The 21035-nt window shown below is 40.4% G+C and overlaps 1 protein-coding gene across 2 annotated transcripts in view; it reads right to left on the bottom strand.

Moving 5' to 3' along the window:
• Positions 1–7021: 7021 nt before the first annotated feature.
• Positions 7022–21035, bottom strand: part of dacha (dachshund a) — a 221794-nt gene continuing 207780 nt past the window's right edge. For both annotated transcript variants that reach the window (XM_053687874.1, XM_017493457.3), the window contains exons 10-12: positions 20674–20820; positions 16133–16195; positions 7022–7323 (exon numbers count right to left, since the gene is read on the bottom strand). In XM_053687874.1, coding sequence (XP_053543849.1) covers positions 7286–7323; positions 16133–16195; positions 20674–20820 — 248 coding nt within the window. In that variant the 3' untranslated portion in view covers positions 7022–7285. The remainder of the gene's footprint in view (positions 7324–16132; positions 16196–20673; positions 20821–21035) is intronic.

Below are 21035 nucleotides of genomic sequence, written 5' to 3'. Positions count from 1 at the left end.
GTGGTTAAGAAAACCATCTATGGAAAACTGCATTCTAGTGAAGAGTGCTTCACAGTTTTTATATGGGCCTCCTGTCAGTCTGTTCTCTCGGTCTACACAACAGTATACTCTGTCAGTATACACAACACCCTTTCACTCCACCCTCAGTCTAATCCTATCTCAGTCTAAGGAAAACATGGCTGGTAAGTGCCCAGCATAGACAAATACTTTTACTGTCAGCAAAAAACATGCCATGCTTCCAAAAATCTTACTGATAAGAGTTTTGTAAAAACTAGAATAAATATTGATTGAGCTTTTCCATGCTGAACAAATTTATAACTGGTGAAGGGGATGAAGTTATACAGAATTAGTATTGTTCCTCCTGAACATGTATGCAAACATAATCTGTCTAAAGTGTTTGAATGTTAACTCTCATGCAGCAAATGATGCTAACAATGTTAATTAGCTAACAGCAGTAGTGACAGTCATCTGAAAAGCTTTTTAAAAAGAAAAACAGCACAGTAAAATCAAATCAGTATGAGCTGAATTCTGCATGTTTTTGGTGCTATAAATTGGCTGACAAGCTGTTGAATTGCCTAATGGTCAAAGCCACAGGTCAGGATGAAATGCTAATATGAAGCGGCACAAGATGTCCATGAGTTAAATACCCACACTGGCAAAAAATGCCACAGTACCAAGAAGAGTACTTGGGAAACAATATTAGACAATAAGTCACACTAGACAAGTCAAATTTAGTATTTCTTTAGTATTTATTGACAATTGCATTTACAATTGCATTTATTTAGTATTTATAGTATTTCCTATATAAATAAAATGACACCTGTGGAGGGGAGAGCAGTACTGTAGCCCTTTGCTGATGCTCATCTTCTAGCTATGTTTCTGAAAGAGCAGCCACTCTGATATAAACTAGCTTCAGGCCACACTATTCACTGCTGCTAACAATTTGTGAAATTGTGTTTTAGCTATGAAATAGGGTGACATGTTAACTCTGCTAATGAGATGTAGGTTATATTGAGTATTTTGTTTCTTATCAAGCAAGATTAGAGGAATGCTGCTTTTATGCATATCCTCTCAACATGCTGATGGTGTGCATAACCAAAAAGTTGGTCTCATATTGGCCTTATCATATCACAACACATGATGCCAAACGTAGTTCTAATGATACTTGATAAAGCTCAGGCATTGCATTCTGTATGGTATTTGTAAAATTTACAACCCCAACAATCAATTAAACTGCAATTCTGAAACTATGATGTTTGGTGGGAGAGACCAGAAGAACATTCTCCTGTATGAGGAAACATGAACTGAATTGTGGCAGTATGGCCATGCTTCCTAATTCTAGCTAATTTCTATTCCAGCCTTGTAAAGCTTGGCCATAATTTTTCTTAATGTTTTTACTTGCTGATGCATTTTTTAAAAAATATCCAGCAAAATCTGTCTCTTTTATTTTGAAAAGATTTTTGGTTTTCCACTCAGTGATAAAAGAAAATGGATTTTGTGTGCACAGCCCCATCTTTGGGAAAAGGCAACACCAGAGTTTCTGCAGACTAAACACAATTTAAATAATAAAATGGGCACCAAGTACATGACACAGTAAAAACAGCTACGTTTAAATTGTTTTATGTATCTCAGTGACTGTCAACTGGAAGTCTCTCATGCCAACACACTTCTTCTAAAGTATTGTATAGCACTAAATGAAGATGCCTTGGCAAGTGAAACTGATTCTATAGCTATTCCATCATAAGCATAGTATGAGCGAAATCTTCCATCACCTGGACCATTTGCTTATGGCTTTTCACAGACCAGTCCATCCTCAGCAGCAGTTCTTTACCCTCCGGGAGACAACATCAGAGTATAAAAGGGGGCCTTAGAAAAAGCCAGGGGAGTGTGTTCTCTCCATACCTTTATGCTGATACCTATTTCTTTGTCCCCCACAGACAACGAAGATTACGAGGATGACCGCGCTCCTTGGATGACTTCCACTTCGTCACTGCATTCCAGTCGATGAGATCACTGCCTGGATCACATCACGCCTCTGCTCAGACTCACACTTCACAACTTGACCTTTTCAGTCCCCCACTCCTATCCCAATCCACCTCAGACCATAAAATAAAACCCAATTTTTGCTCATCCTGGTTTCCTGTGTGTCTATGCTCTGCCTCTTGCAGCACTGAGTTGCTACACTGATGGAGAATGTGGGTTTAAGCACAGAAACAACCATGGACCCCATGCTGCAACATCTGTTGGAAATCCAAATCCAACAGCTGTCAGTGAACCAGGACCTAACACAGAGCCACAGAGGAACTCCTTGCCCAAAGAGGACTCAACAACACAGCCACCACTCCCCTTCCTGATCCCTGCCGAGATGCCCAGCGCCTGCTGACAAAATGAAACCCCGGAGAAGACGTCAAAGCCTATCTTCTAGCATTTGAGCAAGTTGCCCAGCGGGAGAGATGGGCAGAAGAGGAGTGAACGCATGCCTTCGCTCCCCTTCTCTGTGGAGAAGCACAAAAAGCATATTATGCCCTTTCACCTGCTGAGGCCAAAGACTATTAAACCCTAAAAAGTGAGATCCTGGTTTGCTGTAGACTGTCCCCCACCCAAGTGGTGGCAGAGTTCCACCAGTGGACCTACCAGCCCAACATCACGCCCCATACCCAAATGGACACATGAATACATTCTGGTTATCGCATTGAGTTCATCCAGAATGGAAGAATGGATATACAGAGTGGCAACGATCGTCCATGAGCACATGGAGGCTGCACAGAGGGAACAACAGAAGACATACAGTTGACCAACACAGCCACAGGCATTCTAGCCTGGCAATCAGGTACTCCTCCTGCTACCCAACGCCTCATGCAAGTTCCTGGCTTGCTGGCAAGGCCGGTACATAGTCCTCGAGAGGGTAGGGCCTGCGAACTACCATCTGCGACAGCCCGGTAAGCATGCAAACACTCAAGTATATCAAATTAACCTCCCAAAAGAGATGGGTTGAACCAGCTCCAGTGGTGTCTGCCTTCGCTGCTTTGTGCACACATCCCAATGAGCGTACCCTGGTCCACTGAGGAGAAGACCTCAGCCCCACACAGAGCCAGGAGCTGAAAGAACTGTCGACCAGCTCACAGACGACATCTACTCCACCCCTGGGATGACATATTACATTTACATTACATTTATTCACTTAGCAGACACTTTTATCCAAAGCAACTTACAAATGAGAAAAATACAAGCAAAGCGATATATCAAGCAGAGAACAATACAAGTAGTGCTACCATACAAGATCCATTAATTGAGTTCCAGAAGAAGCAAAGTGCACAGAGTAGAGGTGGTAAGTGCAAATATTTATTTATTTATTTATTTATTTATTTTTATGAATTGGTTAGGTGTTCATGGAAGAGGTGGGTCTTTAGATGTTTTTTGAAGATGGTGAGAGATTCTGTGGTCCGGATTGAGATTGGAAGTTCTTTCCACCACTGAGGAACAGTTAGTGTGAAGGTTCGGGAAAGGGACCTTGCGCCACGCTGAGTGGGAACTACTAAACGTCGGTCGCTAATCGATCGCAGAGTCTGTGAGGGAACATAGGCCTTCAGGAGAGAGTTGAAGTAGGAGGGTGCTGTTCCTGACAAGGTCTTGTAGGTGAGCATCAAGGCCTTGAATTTGATGCAGGCAGCTACAGGAAGCCAGTGGAGGGAGATGAAGAGGGGGTGTGACATGGGTTCTCTTGGGCTGGTGGAAGACGAGGCGCGCTGCAGCATTCTGAATCATCTGAAGGGGTTTGATGGAGCTGGCTGGGAGGCCTGAAAGCAGTGAGTTGCAGTAGTCCAGTTTAGAGATAACAAGAGCCTGGACTAGTATCTGTGTAACCTGTTCGGTGAGGTAGGGTCGGATTTTCTTGAGGTCCTACAGGACCTTGCAGTTGTTGAGATGCGGTCTGTAAAGGTCAAGCTGTCATCAAGAATCACCCCAAGGTTTCTGGCCGTCCTGGTTGGCATGAGTATGAGTGAGCTGAGCTGTACAGTGAGGTTGTGGTTGATTGAGGGACAGGCTGGTATGACGAGAAGCTCAGATTTTGTCAGGTTAAGCTTAAGATGGTGTTCCCTCATCCAGACTGAGATGTCCGACAGGCAAGCAGAGATGCGTGCAGAGACGGATGTATCGTCAGGCTGGAAGGACAAATAGAGCTGGGTGTCATCAACATAGCAATGATATGGAGAAGCCATGAGACTCAATCACCTGCCCTAGAGATGTAGTGTAGATAGAAAAGAGGAGTGGACCCTGAACTGACCCCTGTGGAACGCCAGTTGTGAGTTGCTGTTTCAGAAATACCTCCCCTCCATGATACCTTGAAGGATCTGTCAGAGAGATAGGATTCCAACCAGCGCAAAATCGTTCCAGTGAAGCCCAGGCTGGAGAGAGTTGACATATCTGATCCACCATGAGATCAAAACACCCCAGGGAATGGTGGCAAGACAGCGGCCCTACTGTGTCCTGGAGACCTGCCATCAGGTTATCAAGGAGGAAGTGGGACAAATGCTACAGGATGGGATCATTGAAGAATCTTCTAGTCCCTCGTCCAGCCCCATTGTAGTTGTGTCAAAGCCTGATGGAAGCTGGCAATGACTTCAGGAGGCTCAATGCAATATCAGAATTTGACAGCTACCCCCTGCCTCGAATGGAAACCTTATGGAGAGCCCGGTCCATCTCCACCCTCGATCTCACCAAGGGTTACTGGCAAGTCGCACTAGCCCCAGACACACTAAAGCCAAAACAGCTTTCAGCACTGCCAGTGGCCACTGGCAGTACAGGGTTCTCCCCTTTGGCCTTCATGGAGCACCCACATCATTCCAAGGACTGATGGATATCGTCTTACGGCTCCACCACCAATACGCAACTGCATAACTGGATGACATGGTAATCCACTCCATCACCTGGTTGGACCACCTATTCCATCTCAGGGAGGTACTAAGCGAGCTTCAGAAGGCAGGGCTGATGGCCAACCCAAAAAACCCCACTCCTGTCCCAATCCACCTCAAGCCACTAAATAAACACCCAGTTTTTGGTCATCCTGGTTTCCTGTGTGTCTGTGCTCTGCCTCTTGCAACACTGAGTTGCTACAATGTCTGCTAGTAAGCTGAATATAAAAAGGAATTTCACCTTTCAGCATGTCCGTGATCCAAAGCATACATCGAAATCAACAAAGCAATGGCTTAACAAAAGAAGATAAATATTTTTGAATGACCTAGCCAGAGCCAAGACCTGACTCCAAATAAAAATCTATGGGGTGACCTGAAACGAGCTGTGCATAGGAGATGCCCTTTCAAATTGATGGCTCTAGAAGGTTTTTGCAAGAAAGAGTGGAAAATATTGCCAAGTCAAGATGTACCATGCTGAAAGACTCTTACCCAAAGAGTGGTGTAATAAAATCAAAAGGTGCTTCAACAAAGTATTACTTTAGGTGTGTGCACACCTATGCAATTAGGTTATTGTAAGTTTTATATTTTTCCTTTTTTCCTTTTTCACTTTATTTGTATACATTCCATGTTAAACATGACAGTATAATGCATATATAAAAGTGCAGTAATCCATGCATACATGTGCTCAGGTGCACAAGTATAATACAAATGTCTTTTTTTCCCCAGAAATGTTCATGAATACAACATTTCATGTGTACATGTGTCTATGAAAGGTTTAGGAATAAATCTGTTTGTAAACAGCTTGATACAAAAAAGGCCCACTGACAGTTTGAATAAGTGTGAAGATTTTAGAAATTTTTGGGCAGTGGTTGTTCCAGGAGTGGTGTACCATGGCCGAACCTGCACTCTGATGCCAACTTCCTTCCCAGATGAAAAATGCAAACAAATGACTACCGTACTGTACACATGTGTAAATATGAACATGAAGTAACTTTGTTTGTATGCCAGTTCACTCAAATGTGTAAGTGTAAAAAAAAAAAAAAAAAAAAGGAACTGCAGTGAGGGGGAAAAGTCTCCAAATTCAAATTTATTAACCCCAAAGCAAACCCCCAAATCTATTAAGATAATGTCCATAGGGATGTTTTATTTGTCATGTTATGAGCAAGGCTGTGATTTGTGGTTATGTCATCATTTTGTAACATCATGAAGAGCTGCCTGTATCATAACTAGAATCTAGGTTTCCCCAGAAACTTTCAAAAAATAGATTAGAAGAGGCAGCTTTTCATCTTTAAACAGTGCCATTTGTCATCAGTGATGTATCTACAAGCATGCTTGCATCAGATGCGCATAATGTTTTTTTTTAAAAAACAACTGTTTGTTTTCTTTCACTATTAAAAATGTATCCACCTCATAATGACAATGGAATAGTAAATGCTAAAGCATTTTAACAATTATATTTAAACAAAGGTAAAAAACAGAAGGGGAATTACATTAATTCTGTGTTTATAGAATTTTTTTTTTTTTCTTCCACTTTTTATCTCATCCAGGAGCAATAGAGACTATTGAGAGAAGGGCAAAGTCAGAAATACAAAAAATGTTTTCACATCACCTCTCGAATATCTATTCGAAATGTTGATTTAAACTACAATCAAAACAACAAAAAAAAAAACAATATGATAAACATTGAGAAGGAAAAGGTGATGTTTCTACAGTTCCTAAACAAGAGTACAATATATATATATATTTTTAAAAAGAGGCAAAGATGAAGCAACAAATATTGACAGTTCACAGGAGAAATTTGCTGGTTTTGAATGCAACTGTCATGTTATCCATGGTTGTTTGCTTTTATTGTCCAGAACCACTGCTGTACATTGGGTCAACTGAAAGCAACAAAATGGGAAATGTGTCCAGAGAACAGTAAGCACAGAGGAAGACGCTGATGAGTGCTTCACGGGGACATAAACAACTGAGTGCAAAGTTTACCTTTATCCAGGAGAAAAGTTCCAAACAGGGTAGGACATAAAAGTTCTTGAAAAACAGAGATAAATATATATATATATATATATATATATATATATATATATATATATATATATATATATATATATATTTATATAAACATTTTTACAAATTGTTGTGATGCATTGGGAGCTTACCAACAAGCCCCACTTCTTAGGTACAGCACATTTGCACTGGACCCCATTATACACACACTCACTCAAGTCCTGTACACAGGTTTGGGTGATCGGTGGTCATCAACTTCAGCACTTGCCTCTATGAAAACTCCAACGTCAGTGTCAAAAAGATCAGAAATGGAGTGAGGAAGCCATCTACTGGTGGGGAGGGACATAAAAAGGAGTTTCTCATCCATCTCAGAACATAATGGGAGGTTTGGAGTATGGTCTATTCTCTGTGACACACAGAAAGAAAATGAAAAGCATGTTAGATTATTTCTGTGCGGGTATTTATGGGATATAAAGTAAATGATAAATGTTATATTTAAAAAAAAAATTCCTTCCTAATTTCCCTCCTATGGAGTATCTTAAAATTACTGTCTCAGCATTCACAATTTGGGGAATGAGTAATTTAACACAAGATATTGAAACCCCAGATCAATATAAAACCATTCATTAACATTTACATATTCAATGTACTTGTGCCATTGAGCAAGATGTACTGAATATTGTAAACAAATGTACATTTCCCACTATATCCAGACACCTTCTATTCATCTACGGATCACACACACATGAATTTCATATTACAATTCAGGGGAAAAGTTCACATACACCTAGACTAAAGACATTAAATCTCAATTTTTCACTAATTTCATGTTACCAAACAGTTCTTTTTAAAAGTCAATTAGGGCATCTCCTTTGTTCAGATAAAAGTTAAATTTAAAACAAATGATTAGAGACAATACTGTAGGTAAAAAGTTTTCATACAACAAGTTGTCTATCTCTTTAAACAGTCTGGAAGAAATATATGTAATGATTTTTCGAAGCTTGGTCAACTGTCATAATTAGGACAATGGTTAAGACCATTGTTACTGGTTACTGATCGGAAGGTCAAGATTGAAGCCCCAGCACTACCCCTGTTGGGCTCTTGAGCAAGGCCCTTAACCGTATCATGCCATATCATGGCTGACCTTGCGCTCTAACCCCTGCTTCCTAAAAAGCTGGGTGTGATCTCGGACCAGAGGTATGAGCCCCAGAGAAGAAGTTCCCTTTCAGCACCCCTAGTGGTTTGGACATGATCAGCACGTGGCTGAAGGGTGGAGTGGTCCAAACCATGTATGGCTGGTGGGCACTGATTGCAGCAGCAGCTCTCTACCATCACAGAGACAGAGGAAGAGGATAAAAGGGCACACAGGGAGCAGTAAGGTGGGCAATATCTTTCTAATAAATGGCTCTCTCCTTGAAACCAGTCTCAGTTGGGACAAGGGATCACCAGCCGCCATCAGCACTCCCTGCACTCCCTTCACAATGCTCCTGTACGTGTCCCCTTTTGTAATTTTAGTATTTTTAATAGTTTAATAAACCCGCCACTAATTCCATTCCAGTTGCCTCTGTGTGTCTGTGCTCTGCCCATTGCTGCTGCAAACCTGCTACACTGGTGGAGAATGTGGCCTTTGAGTACAGACACTAACCCCACCAGAAACAAGGACATAGAGCTGCGAATGTATTGGGAGAGTAAACTCACCAGAGCCACTGCTGTTCCCGTCTGTCTCCTGCTGGAGCCAGCTGCCTGGAAAAAGGAACAGCCGAAAAGGGAGCAGACGGTTATCCTTGTGCCAGGACTGTACGAAGAGGTAATGACAACTGGTAATTATGGAGTCCGCTGACTCTGCAAAACAGCTGGAGACCCATAAAGGAGCCTGGAGACCCCTGGAACTCAGCGGGGGAGCCAGCTAGCAAGAAGCTTCACCCGTCCCCGAAGTTCTCCACCTCGCCGACCGGAACAGCAACTGTCCGGAGACGGGATGACCGGCTGTAGGCACCCCATGCATGGTGCAGCCCAGGATGCCACAAGCTCCCTCCTCCCGGAATCCCTATCCACTGCTCATGCGGGGAAGCCGCTGTTGGCCATCTGAGCCCACCACATGGAGAACCCACCCTTGGAGAGTCTGAAACGTGTCTGAGGGGAGCCCCGAGGACCTCAGGAAGTGCAGTGGCAGAGGCCGCGAATGATTTCCTGCTCTTAATGGCTGTGGAGCAAAGTTCCACGGAGGCTACAGGTAAATGTACAAAGAAAGGAGCATTTCCCCAAGATATGAAGGACATGAGTAGTACAACCTTTGATGAACCTCCTGAAACAAACCTCCATCAGGATGTCCTTTATAGAGATAAGAGACACAGGAGGAGGGCACAAAACTGAGCAGGTATCCCCAAAAAAGGTAAAAACTACTCATGTACTAACCAAGATCCCCAGAGAAGGAAGAGAGACATCAGAGGTAGCATTTTTATGAACATTTTAATTTATTGTTCATAGATTATTTAACCCCAGTGTCTTTCTGGGGATTACTGGTCTGGAGTACAGCAGAAAAGAGGGAACACAGAGAACTGGGTCTGAATCCATGCAATACATGCAATAAAATCTTCTCCTTTGCAGAATAAGGAGGAGATTTATGACTCCGACCCGGCTGATATGAGGAACAAGGTGGAAGCGCAGAATGCCAACAGCATCGCCAAGCAAGCTGTGGGTGGCAGCGGTCAGGTGGCAGTACACACAGGAATCGCCAACTATGAAGCGGTGGCCAAAGTTAGTACTTCTTCGCACAGCCACAACACTTGGCCCCAGGAGCCCAAAAGCAACACTGGGCCATACTCCCAAAGAGGGGTTTGCGGTAGGCTCAGAGCTGGGGGGGTGTTAATGTGACATCGGAGTGGGGGTATGCGCCCCAGAGAAGATTGCTCCTCAAATGACTGCTGCTGGGATGCTGAAAAGAATGTTCCCTTTCAGCATGCGTAGTGGTTTGGACAGGATCAGAGGGGCGGTCCAAACCACTGATTGCAGCGGTGGCTCTCTACCATCACAGAGACAGAGGAAGAGGATAATAGCGATATCAGTCTAAAAACTGCTAATTTTGTGTCTTTTGTGAAATGTTTCCCGAGGACTGCGCCAATAAAGATGACCACGCTACTTGGCTGCTCTCTCCATGAATGTTTTCCTCTTTCGGAGCCCCTGCTGTGATGCTTTACAACTCTCTCCTCACGACCAGTCTTAGCTGGGACCAGGGATCACCAGCTGCCATCAGCACTTCCTGCACTCGCTTCACAATGCTCCTGCATGCTTCCCCTTTTCTATTTTTAGTATTTTTTTGTGAATAGTTTAATAAACCTGGCACAAATTCCCCTCCAGTCACCTCTGTGTTTCTGTGCTCTCCCTGTTGCTGCTGCGAACCCACCACACTGGGATATGTGAAGAAAAGAATTTCACTGTGCTGTAATGTATATATGACAAAATAAAGGCTGCTTCAAATTAAATACTGTGGCTGTATTTAAGGGCATTGAAAATGGGTCATGGATGGGTATTCCAGCATGACAATGACCCAAAACACATGGCCAAGGCAACAAAGGAGTGGCTCAAGAAGAAGCACATTAAGGTCCTGGAGTGGCCTAGCCAGTCTCCAGACCTTAATCCCATAGAAAATCTGTGGAGGGAGCTGAAGGTTCGAGTTGCCAAACGTCAGCCTCGAAACCTTAATGACTTGGAGAAGATCTGCAAAGAGGAGTGGGACAAAATCCCTCCTGAGATGTGTGCAAACCTGGTGGCCAACTACAAGAAACGTCTGACCTCTGTGATTTCCAACAAGGGTTTTGCCACCAAGTACTAAGTCATGTTTTGCAGAGGGGTCAAATACATATTTCCCTCATTAAAATGCAAATCAATTTATAACATTTTTGACATGCGTTTTTCTGGATTTTCTTGTTGTTATCCTGTCTCTCACTGTTCAAATAAACCCACCATTAAAATTATAGACTGATCATTTCTTTGTCAGTGGGCAAACGTACAAAATCAGCAGGGGATCAAATACTTCTTTCCCTCACTGTAAATATAAGGTAACACACAGGCCAAATTCCCTAAGTCATTCATCACAGTGGGTAAGACCAAGGAATATAGCTGTGATGGACGGCAAAATGTTGTTGAGCTTTACAAAATGGGAAGTGGCTATAAGAATATAGCAACAGCACTGAAAATGACCATTTCCATCAACAAGGCAATAATTAAGTTCCAATCAACTGAAAATGTTATAAAATCAACCTGGAAGAGGACGTGTGTCAATATTGTCTAAATGCACTGTGAAGAGGATGGTTTGAGTGGCCAAAAAATCTCCAAGGATCACAGCTGGAGAATTGCAGAAGTTAGTTGCTTCTTGGGGTCAGAAAATCTCCAAAACTACAATCTGAAGTCAACTACATCACCACAAGTTGTTTGGAAGGGTTTCAAGAAAAAAGCCTCTACTCTCATCCAAAAACAATCTCAAGTATCTTTAATGTGCCATACACTACTTCAAATGGGATCTGTTTTATGGTCAGATGAAACCAAAATAGAGCTTTTTGGCAATAAACACCAGAGGTGGTTTTGGCACACACAGAGAGGTAGCCATATGGAAAAGTACCTCATGTCCACGATTAAATATGGTGGTGGCTCTTTAATGTTTTGGGGCTGTTTTTCTGCCAGAAGGCATTTTGTTAGGATACATGGTATCGTGGACTCTATCAAATATCAACAGATATTAAATGAAATCCTGACTGCCTCTGCTAGAAAGCTTAAAATGGGCCGTAGTTGGATCTTCCAGCAGGACAGGTAGCACAAGGTATTGAGTAAAATGGTGCCAATAATTGTAGCACACCAATATCAATTATCAAAGATTTTTTGGGGATAAACCTGTGTTTGTTTGCAATTGCTTGATATTCATGAGAGCAGAGTATTTTTATGATTTTTTTTAAACAAAAGATCAAAAGGTTAAACAATAAAGACAATTTTTCACAGCCTTCTTTGCTCATATTTACCAAGGGTGTCAATATAGGTGGAGGGCACACAGATACTACATCATTCAGTAAGGAGGCACAAAAAAGTGAGAAAGCATGCACTCAAAGACTGCCATTAAAAGGCCTGACTGAAGTTAGCAGGTGATCACTAGGATGAAAAAATAGTTTTGGAGGAGTGTTCTCCAGTCAGATGGATAAAAAATGTAACTGTTTAGCCATAATGATCAGCACTATGTAAGATGTGAGGATTTTAATCTAAAGAACAACATGCAAGAATGCTGTGACGCATGAGAGAGAGGCAGTATCATGTTGTGGGAGTGTTTTGATGGAAAAGGGACTGGTGCAGATAAGAAAATAGATTGCATCGTGGGGAAGGAGGATCATCTAGAAATACTGACGAAACACCTCAAGACATCAGCCAGAAAGTTAAAACTTGGTCACAACTAGGTCTTCCAGCAGGACAGTGAAAAGCATGTCCAAAATTGCAACAAAATGGCTTAAAGACAACAAAGTGAGAGTATTGGTGTGGCCATCACAAAGCCCTGACTTGAATCTCATAACATTTGTGGACTGAAATGAAAAAGTGTGTCAGAGCAAGAAAGCCCCGAAACCTGTCTGAGTTACACCAGTTCTGTTAGGAGGAATGCCTAGGTGTATATTTGGTTGTAACATTTGACCTCAACTGTATGCCTTTCACAGGGTACCAGTGCCAAACTGAGGCCTGCCAGTATCGAGATGCTCATATGAAAACATCAAAGATGTGTTTTCATCATGCTGTGAAATTAACTTAATTGAGTCATATGACAACAACTGAAATGCAGCACCTAGTGGTGAATGAGGGGATTCCTGTTGGGTCATACCAGGTGGTCACACCTTTCGTACATGGATTACTGATTTAACTGAATTTACATGATCTTGTTTTTTTATTTTATTATTTTTTTATCCGTTTTTTTTTTTTCTTAAACTAGATCCAAATCAAAGCTATTGTTGGACTTGTTGCAAGACAAGATGTCTGTCAACTCAACCTGCTAATAGACAAACAAGTTACAGCTCACTTTAAGTAGATGAACATTATAAATCCATAAATTAGCAAATTTGTCATATCTTCAGGGGTGGGCTGAATACTTACATGAAGTATCCATGGCTGAATATTCAATACTCTATCTTAAATGTAAACAGTAATGTATTCATTTACACTACTTAAAAATAATAACTTATTTGCATTACATTTAGAATACACATTTTAAAGGCATAGTTAAAAGAATTACAATGTGTGTTAGGTAATCTTTTTGTCTTATTTTGCTTCTTATTGATCAAAGTTTTTGGTTGGTAGAAGTAATGAGTTTGTTACTTTTTCATTATATACAGATAAAACACCAGGCAATCCCTTAACATTTACATACATTAAGTATTTTCTAATAAATGTAAACACCTTGGATTGGTTAACAAAATCTATAAAGTAATCAATGTATGTTCTGTTCAGGTGCACGGGAAGATGCTTGAAGCATGGGGAGCTCCCAACTGAAAGTAAATGTGTGACGTCTATTATTTATGAATTCTTTTTTTGTGTGTGTGTGCAGCATCAGGACTCTATGACAATTGGACTCACTATACTTCCTTCCCTAACACACACACACACACACACACACACACACACACACACACACACACAAACACACACTCGCAGATGCACCAATTGCATGTCCATTTTATAAATATGTCTAACCTATTAACCACATTATTCTGTGTCAAGTTCTGCTGGCTTCAAAGTTTTATGTAGTCAGGGTTCACAACTGAAAAATCACTTCGTTAGAGAATTGCTCAAAGCAGTGTAGACAAATTAACCTCTTTTCCCACATTTTACTTGACTTAGTTCTATTGTAGGATAATGGTAATCTGATAGGCCTACTCAGTGAACAGGCACACATACATAAATATATGCACACACATTGCACACATTATCACATTGAAGAAATAGCTATAAACAACCACTAACTACACTAGAATTACAGCTAGAATTACAGGACACCAAACATTGACATATTACTTCTACTTTGATTAATCTGAATCTTCTACTTATTCACCATTTTTCCTTGCCAAATGTATGGACGGCATTTTGGCTTTAGTGTTTTTAGCCTGAGCAACCTTGGTTGGCCATTGTACGATGCTCAGAAAATGGTGTTTTGTAAATTGAAAATTTGTTCTTTCATCTCTGCCTTTTTGTGGACATAAGGAGAGATGTATTCTAAAACTATTCTAACAAAATTTGTTTTGTTTTTGTAACTGTAATTTGAATGTACATGTTTCAAAATGTAATGAGGGCTGAATACAGTTTCTTCATTTTTGAATTCTGAATATGTTACGCTGTTACAACCCAATCCTGCATATCTTAGCTTGTGTTTGTTAAGAGACAAATGAATAGAAACACTGCACTACTTGCATCAGTTTCTTTACTTACTTTAAATAAGAAAAATTCTGCAACCTCTTATCTGGCTCTGGAATGTTTATAAATTGGGGGGAAAAAATGTGGATGATCCACAAGGACAAAATTAGGATAGTTTGAGCCACATAAATAGATTTGATTGAGGGAGAGAGGGCACTCCTGTTTTGAAACAACCTCCACACCCATTGACCCCATATTTTGTATTGGCTTCTCCCTAGCAACTACATCTCCTTTCTGCTTCTAATCCACACTACCCTGTTATGGTACAACGTAATTTTTCATCCCATACTTATCCTATGCTCCCAATTGGTGGGTTGCAAACTTAGCCAGAGAAGGTCATTCGTAGTTTTGAGCACAGTTTTGCATCATTACCAGAGTTGGAGATGCAAGACAGCACTTTCCCACATAGTCTGAGCTTGTGATGGTGGCATCAGAAGACACAGTCTGTCTCAATATGCCCTCAGCACTCCTGGTCCACCTTTTTAATTACTTTTTGTTCTCAGTTTTTCCCTTCACCCCATCTAGCTACCTCTGCCACATTGCACTTCTCTTAATCGGCTTGTAAGGTGGACACCTTTTGTGTTCAGCAGTTTGCTGTTAGAGCCACTTGTCTTGATTAATTAGAAAAGGCACAGGTTGGCGTAATGGGCCAACACTGGCCTGGAACCTGAGGAAGCGTAGAAAGCTTTTAGCTTGCTGTGTGGGCTCTCTGCAAGGACAATCAAACCTAATGAAATCAGTTGTCAGTGCTAAGCTTGCAAAACTGTGAAGTCCGACTTGGGAGTGAAGCGTGAGCTAATTAGATATTTGCTGGGTGTAATGGATAAATGTGGTGAGGTGGGGTGGGGAAATGCAGGAGAGTTGTAAGGGGGGACGGTTTGGACAGCACACTCAACCTAATTAGATTTTTGCTAGACATAATGGATAAATGTGGCAGGGTGGTAGGAGTGTCTATGTCCTAATACATAGACACTTTGCATTTGAAGGCACTTTTACCAAAGGCTTGGTACAAAGCCTGCAGTCTTTACAGACTGAAGAGACCTTAATCCCTGATTAATAAGCTCAGTAAATTCTTAAATGTTCTTATAGTTTCAATCTTAACATGGCTGGAATATTAATATCTTTATTGATGATGTAACTCATGATGATAGAGGCAGATTGAATTCAGAAGTTTACGCAAACATTTTGTCTTCCAATTTACAGAGAAATGCATCCAAGTTAATCATGAGGAACTTTATAATGTAGCTAGAAAATTATCCAAAACACACTGCCAACTCAATAAATGACTTAATCAGTGGAAAAAGTGGAAGGTTTTAGACTGGCCAAGTCAATCACCAGACCTTAACTGAATTGAGTGTGCATTTCACCTCCTGAAGTGGAGACTGAAGGGAGAAATTTACTTCAAGACTTATCTGTTCCTATAATTTTGCTCATGTGCTATCCTGGTAAATACGAGGAATATACCCCACCCAACAAATAGTATTTATTATTTACCTGCAGTGCTATTGTTGTTTAAAAAAAGTAAGATGAATCCATTTATTACTATTGTCAAAGTGTCAATATGAATATTTTATATGTATTGTATGACCACATCCAAGCAAATATATCAGAAGTGTCAATTTTGCATTGTTGCCATTTTAAGCTCATAAGAATGAAATACCAGAACAGAACCTCTGCATCACTGCTGTGCACATTCTTGTGCATGAATCTAGTACAAACTGTACTGACTCGCACACATTGCACAAATACATACAAGTACACAAATATCCAGCCCATTTTACCTTGCATGGCTGAGTCCTGCTGATTGCCATTAAGCTCAGGTTTCACCTCTGGTATGACTGCTTCTGAAACCAACCAATCACAACACATTGTCAGAAGTTGATAATTGTTCAACCAATCACACAACCAAGCAACAAATCAGAGCACACATTTAAATATCAGTTGTAATCACTTATGATTAAAAAAAAAAAAAAAACATTTGGGTGGTCTTCTGTTAAAAAACATTAACTAAATGTTTTCAATAAAAAACATTAATGCTCAGTTGCTTATCATGTTTTTTGTTACAACAGAATTTCACTACAAACTGCCAAATACTGAACAAACTCTATTTTCAGTTACACATCAGGGATTTATTGTCTATATTTAGGACAGGTGTGATGGTCAGGTGTCCATATACTTTTGACCATATAGTGTATGTGATGAAACAGCAGATGCTCTCAGTACAGGGCCCATTTTACCCCAAGCTCTCAGATGAAGATGAAAGGCATATTCCTCTTAATGAATTTGTATGGTGAATAATTATCCACACACTCTGAAAATCACTTACAGATGTACAAATACACTTACACTTTCAAATATTTCCCTGTTCACATTCTGCTTCTGGTAAGATTAAACAAGTAAAATCAAATGCAACAAGTAATTAGTAAAACAGTTTACCTCTTTTAATGGTTTAATGTTTGCACATTTATGATAAGCATCTGCCTCTGTTTCCTCCTCTAGCATTAGGATGCTAATGTATCACTAATAGTTGAGGCTAATATGGAAACACCAATATCAGCATTGATAAGGAAATATGAGGAAGAGAAGAGGGAAGAGAAATAGAAATAGAGCAGGAAAAATGGTTGAGAGAGTGGAACAATGGATTTGAAATATTAAAGGAAAAGAGAGCTCACTCAAATGAGAATGGAATGGCAACAGAGCATATAGTTCTAGAAACAAATCAGCAAAGCACCAGGAAGTGAGGACTCTCAAATAGGGTCCAAGAATTCACTTTTAAAAACTATAACTTTGATTAACTTTTGAGAACTGTAAATTAAAGCTAATTGTACAGCATTTCTGAAAAGTGATTATAATACTTTGAGGACCATATTAATTTATTAAATATCAGTTGTTATTCATCATCAAAGTGTTTTAAGAACCGACATACTGCCATTAGAATAAACTACATACTGCATCACAATTTTACAAGACTATTGCCTTACTACCATCAACAGAACTGCATTTATCTTGTAAAACATTTAGCTTGCAAAGCAGTTAGCATTTATCTCTGATGGGATGTAAGAATTTTACTGCAGAGAAAATGTTTCAGTGTCTTCTTTTATTAATACTATTGTTTTGTGCTTTCTAAAGTCCACTGGATTGCTCAGATATTTTCAGAAGACACTCCTGTACTGAAGGACGTGTAAATACACTCCCCACTGAAAGTATTGAAACAGCAAGGCCAATTCTTTTGTTTTTGCTATACGCATTTGGGTTTCAGAAATATGAGATAATTATATAACATTTCTCAGGACTTTACCCCCCAAGGTGGACTGGCATCCCATCTAGGGGTTAATCTAGCCTCACACCCAGTGTTCCCATGATGGGCTAAGTATCTGTTACAACCTTGACCAGGATGAAGCAGTTCCTGAAGATAAATGAATGAATATATCTTCAAAGTCATAGATATCTTAGGGCCCAAGCACCAAAAGTGCACAGGGCCCTATTGTTTTCCAAAGTATTCTTTTTTCCAAAGGTTTTGGGGCTTTTGGAGCTCTTAACATGTTCAAAAACTCGGCACATGGTGTGTGAAATTCAGCACGCATATCAGAGACGTCAGCCATTAGGCCCGTGTAAAAGGTAGCACATGGGCATGGTGGGGGGCTCTGCAGCACCCCCTTTCACACAGTGCAAAAACCTGGTGCACATATCGTACATACTTGTACATATATGTACGAAACTTAGTACACATATTGTTCTCATCAACCCAAACAACTTTGGCACTGCATAACAGAAAGTCGGCCATTTTGGATTTCGTCAAAAGTGCATGCAGTGAACTTTTAAATACTCCTCCTAGGGGATTCACATGATTGTCACCAAACTTGGTCAACTTATGTCAAGAAATTGAAGATGCTAAATTGCGAAGGGATTTTTAAAAAAATCTCCTACGGTTTTGCCATGGCAAGGCAATAAATTTATGGTCGAAAAAGGGAAACAGGAAGTGTCTCATCTCTTCTGCATGCATTGAGTGATTTAGATCAAACTTGATGTTTGATCACAGGGTTGATCACATGGATGTGGCTTTTGTGAGTCATGGTCATAGCATGACCAACTTACAGCAGTATAATAAGTGTGTCACTTAAAACAGCCTTTAAATAGTCTTCTTATATTTACCCAAATCGCTTTAAACTTGGTGAGTATAACATCGACACAAAGCTAATTTAAAATGATGATATCTTAAATAGTGTTGCCGTGGTAACGCATCAAATTTTAATACTCTTTTCTTTGTATATTCGGGGGTTTTAAGGCTCTTAGCATGCTTAAAATTTCATGAAAGTTGGCACACATGTCAGAGTTGTTGGCGGTTAGCCATAGGCAAAAGCTAAGACATGGGCATGGTTAGGGTTAGGGTACTGTTGGTATAGTGTTAGCGCTGCCCAACAGGAACTAGGTCATTTTGGATTTAATGTGGATTTTTTGAAAATTACGGGCTCTGAATTTTTAAATACTCCTCCAAAGGTATTCAAACAATTTTCACCAAATCTGGTCAACTTTATGCCATGGCACTGAAGATTTGCAAATGGATTTTTGATGGCTCGATTGGTGTGGCCATGGCGAGGGATTAAATTAATGACAAAAAAGGGAAACAGGAAGAGTTCAGACAATAAGTGAATTGTCTGATTTAAATCAAATTGGTGTTGTATGTTTGGTCATGGGGCTGATCACATAGATGTGGCTATTGTGGGTCACAGTTATAGAGCCACCAGCTGGCAACAGGAAGTCTGGCACATACAACAGACTTTGCAATAGTCCTCTTATATTTACCTGCTTAAATGCGATTATAATTACACTTAATCTTTGCATAGCGGTTACATTGTAATTCAAATCAAATAAAAAACTAGGAGAAAGGCACATAAACAGAGCTATGTTGCACCCCCTAAAATGCATGTGCCTACTACACATTACTTCACTACAATTAATTAATGGCTAATAATGATAACAACATATATCACTTAGGTTCTTCAAGCATTATGTCACCAAATATGAGCTGTATGTTTGTACATGGAAGCGGCTGTAAAGCCTTAGACCTGGGCTTAATCTAACACATCAGCACAAAACAAATTACTCTACAGCACTTGCTTCATTATGGATTGTTTTCAGTCACGCACAGGGTGGCGATGGTACCATAGTGCTTGGGCATTTCATCACTGCTTGCAGCTATATTTGGATTTAAAGTTCTATATGGCAGTCAATCATCATCTATTTTGAACAGGATGAACGTAACACAGCCATCTTGGCCAGATAATGTTCACAATTTATTTGGACAATTAGTCCAGTAAAAATAGTAAAAAACAAACCTTAAGTCTCATATAGTGAGCCAGAACAGAAAGAAAACTTTCCACTAAGTTCAATATGATTAAGTGGACAAACCAAGATTAGTCTATTGTACTAACTGGTCTTCTGTGTAAAGAGTAGAAATCTAATATTCTAACTAACATCATATAACATTAAAGCACATTAAATATTACATACATTAGTTGGCTACAAGCAGTGTGCTTAGTAATCTGAACCTTTAAGTGTAAAGTAAACTCTTGATACAACCTCCGGAAGAAGAGACACACCTCCCCACCTTAACCAATGAGCATTTGCCTAAAGGCTGTTTGACGTGAGGCACCAAAGATATATACATTGTGCTGTTAGCTATGTAGAGGACAGCAAGTTAGCATGTCTGTACGACTCTGTGTCTGCATCTTCATGGAATATGCTTCAGTGCAGAAGTTTAAACCAACCATGTCTGTTGTTATGTCTGAGGTCTGAATACCAATGTGTGTAATTTTGGAATTAATTCAGCACTCCATGTGTATAACGAAACTCTGAATAAGGCCCACACTTAACAGTGGGATAATAGTGAGATACTGCCAGTATAGATAGATAGAGAGATAGATAACTTTATTAATCCTGAAGGGATTTATAAAAATTCACACAGTAGGTAATTAGAAATACCTAATGTAAGTATGAAAAAAAAACTCTGCTGTAACTGGCTGCCAGTTACTGGCACAGCACCATCTTGAGATAATAATGTATCTATATACAAACTCTGTGTCATCTGTGCTTCAATACATCCATGAATCCACTGTCATCTTCTGATCTAAACTATGATGCTGCATGCAGCGACTCCAGCTAATACAAGCAATAACTATGGCAAGTCAGCATCTGCGACAAAAGGTCTCTTCTTGCTAGGACAAAAAAAAATCAAATGGGGTGCAAACAGAATTTTCCCGTAGGAGTGAAAGAAATAGTTGGAGAAATGGAGAAATGGAGATACCAGCGAAAAGATGCGCACCATTGAGACTCATGCAGAGGCTCTCTGGAGAGGTAGTTTGTTTGAGGGCCTGTTCCACTTGTTCTCTCCTCTTTGACTCGAAATCCAGAGCCTCCTGCAGTTTCCTCTTCACCTTCTTCTCCTTCTTCAGACGCTTCTGGATGGTAGCTGAGGAGGAGTGGGAGAACGCAAGAGGGAGAGTGAGTGGTATAAAGTGTGAACTAGCAAGAAGATGTGCTATGCTGTTACATTTGCCACTTTTCAGTAACTCACACAATTTGCAAATTTACACCTGTAAAGTTGAACATGCTCAATTATCACCAGAGACACGGTGGAGCCCAGTGGGTTCTCAACAACTTTCAGTGGGAGCTTGTAGAGTAACA

The sequence above is a fragment of the Ictalurus punctatus genome, chromosome 18, assembly GCF_001660625.3.
Source record: "Ictalurus punctatus breed USDA103 chromosome 18, Coco_2.0, whole genome shotgun sequence".
Taxonomy (NCBI): Eukaryota; Metazoa; Chordata; class Actinopteri; order Siluriformes; family Ictaluridae; genus Ictalurus; species Ictalurus punctatus.
This window is presented reverse-complemented; position numbering and strand designations above follow the sequence as displayed.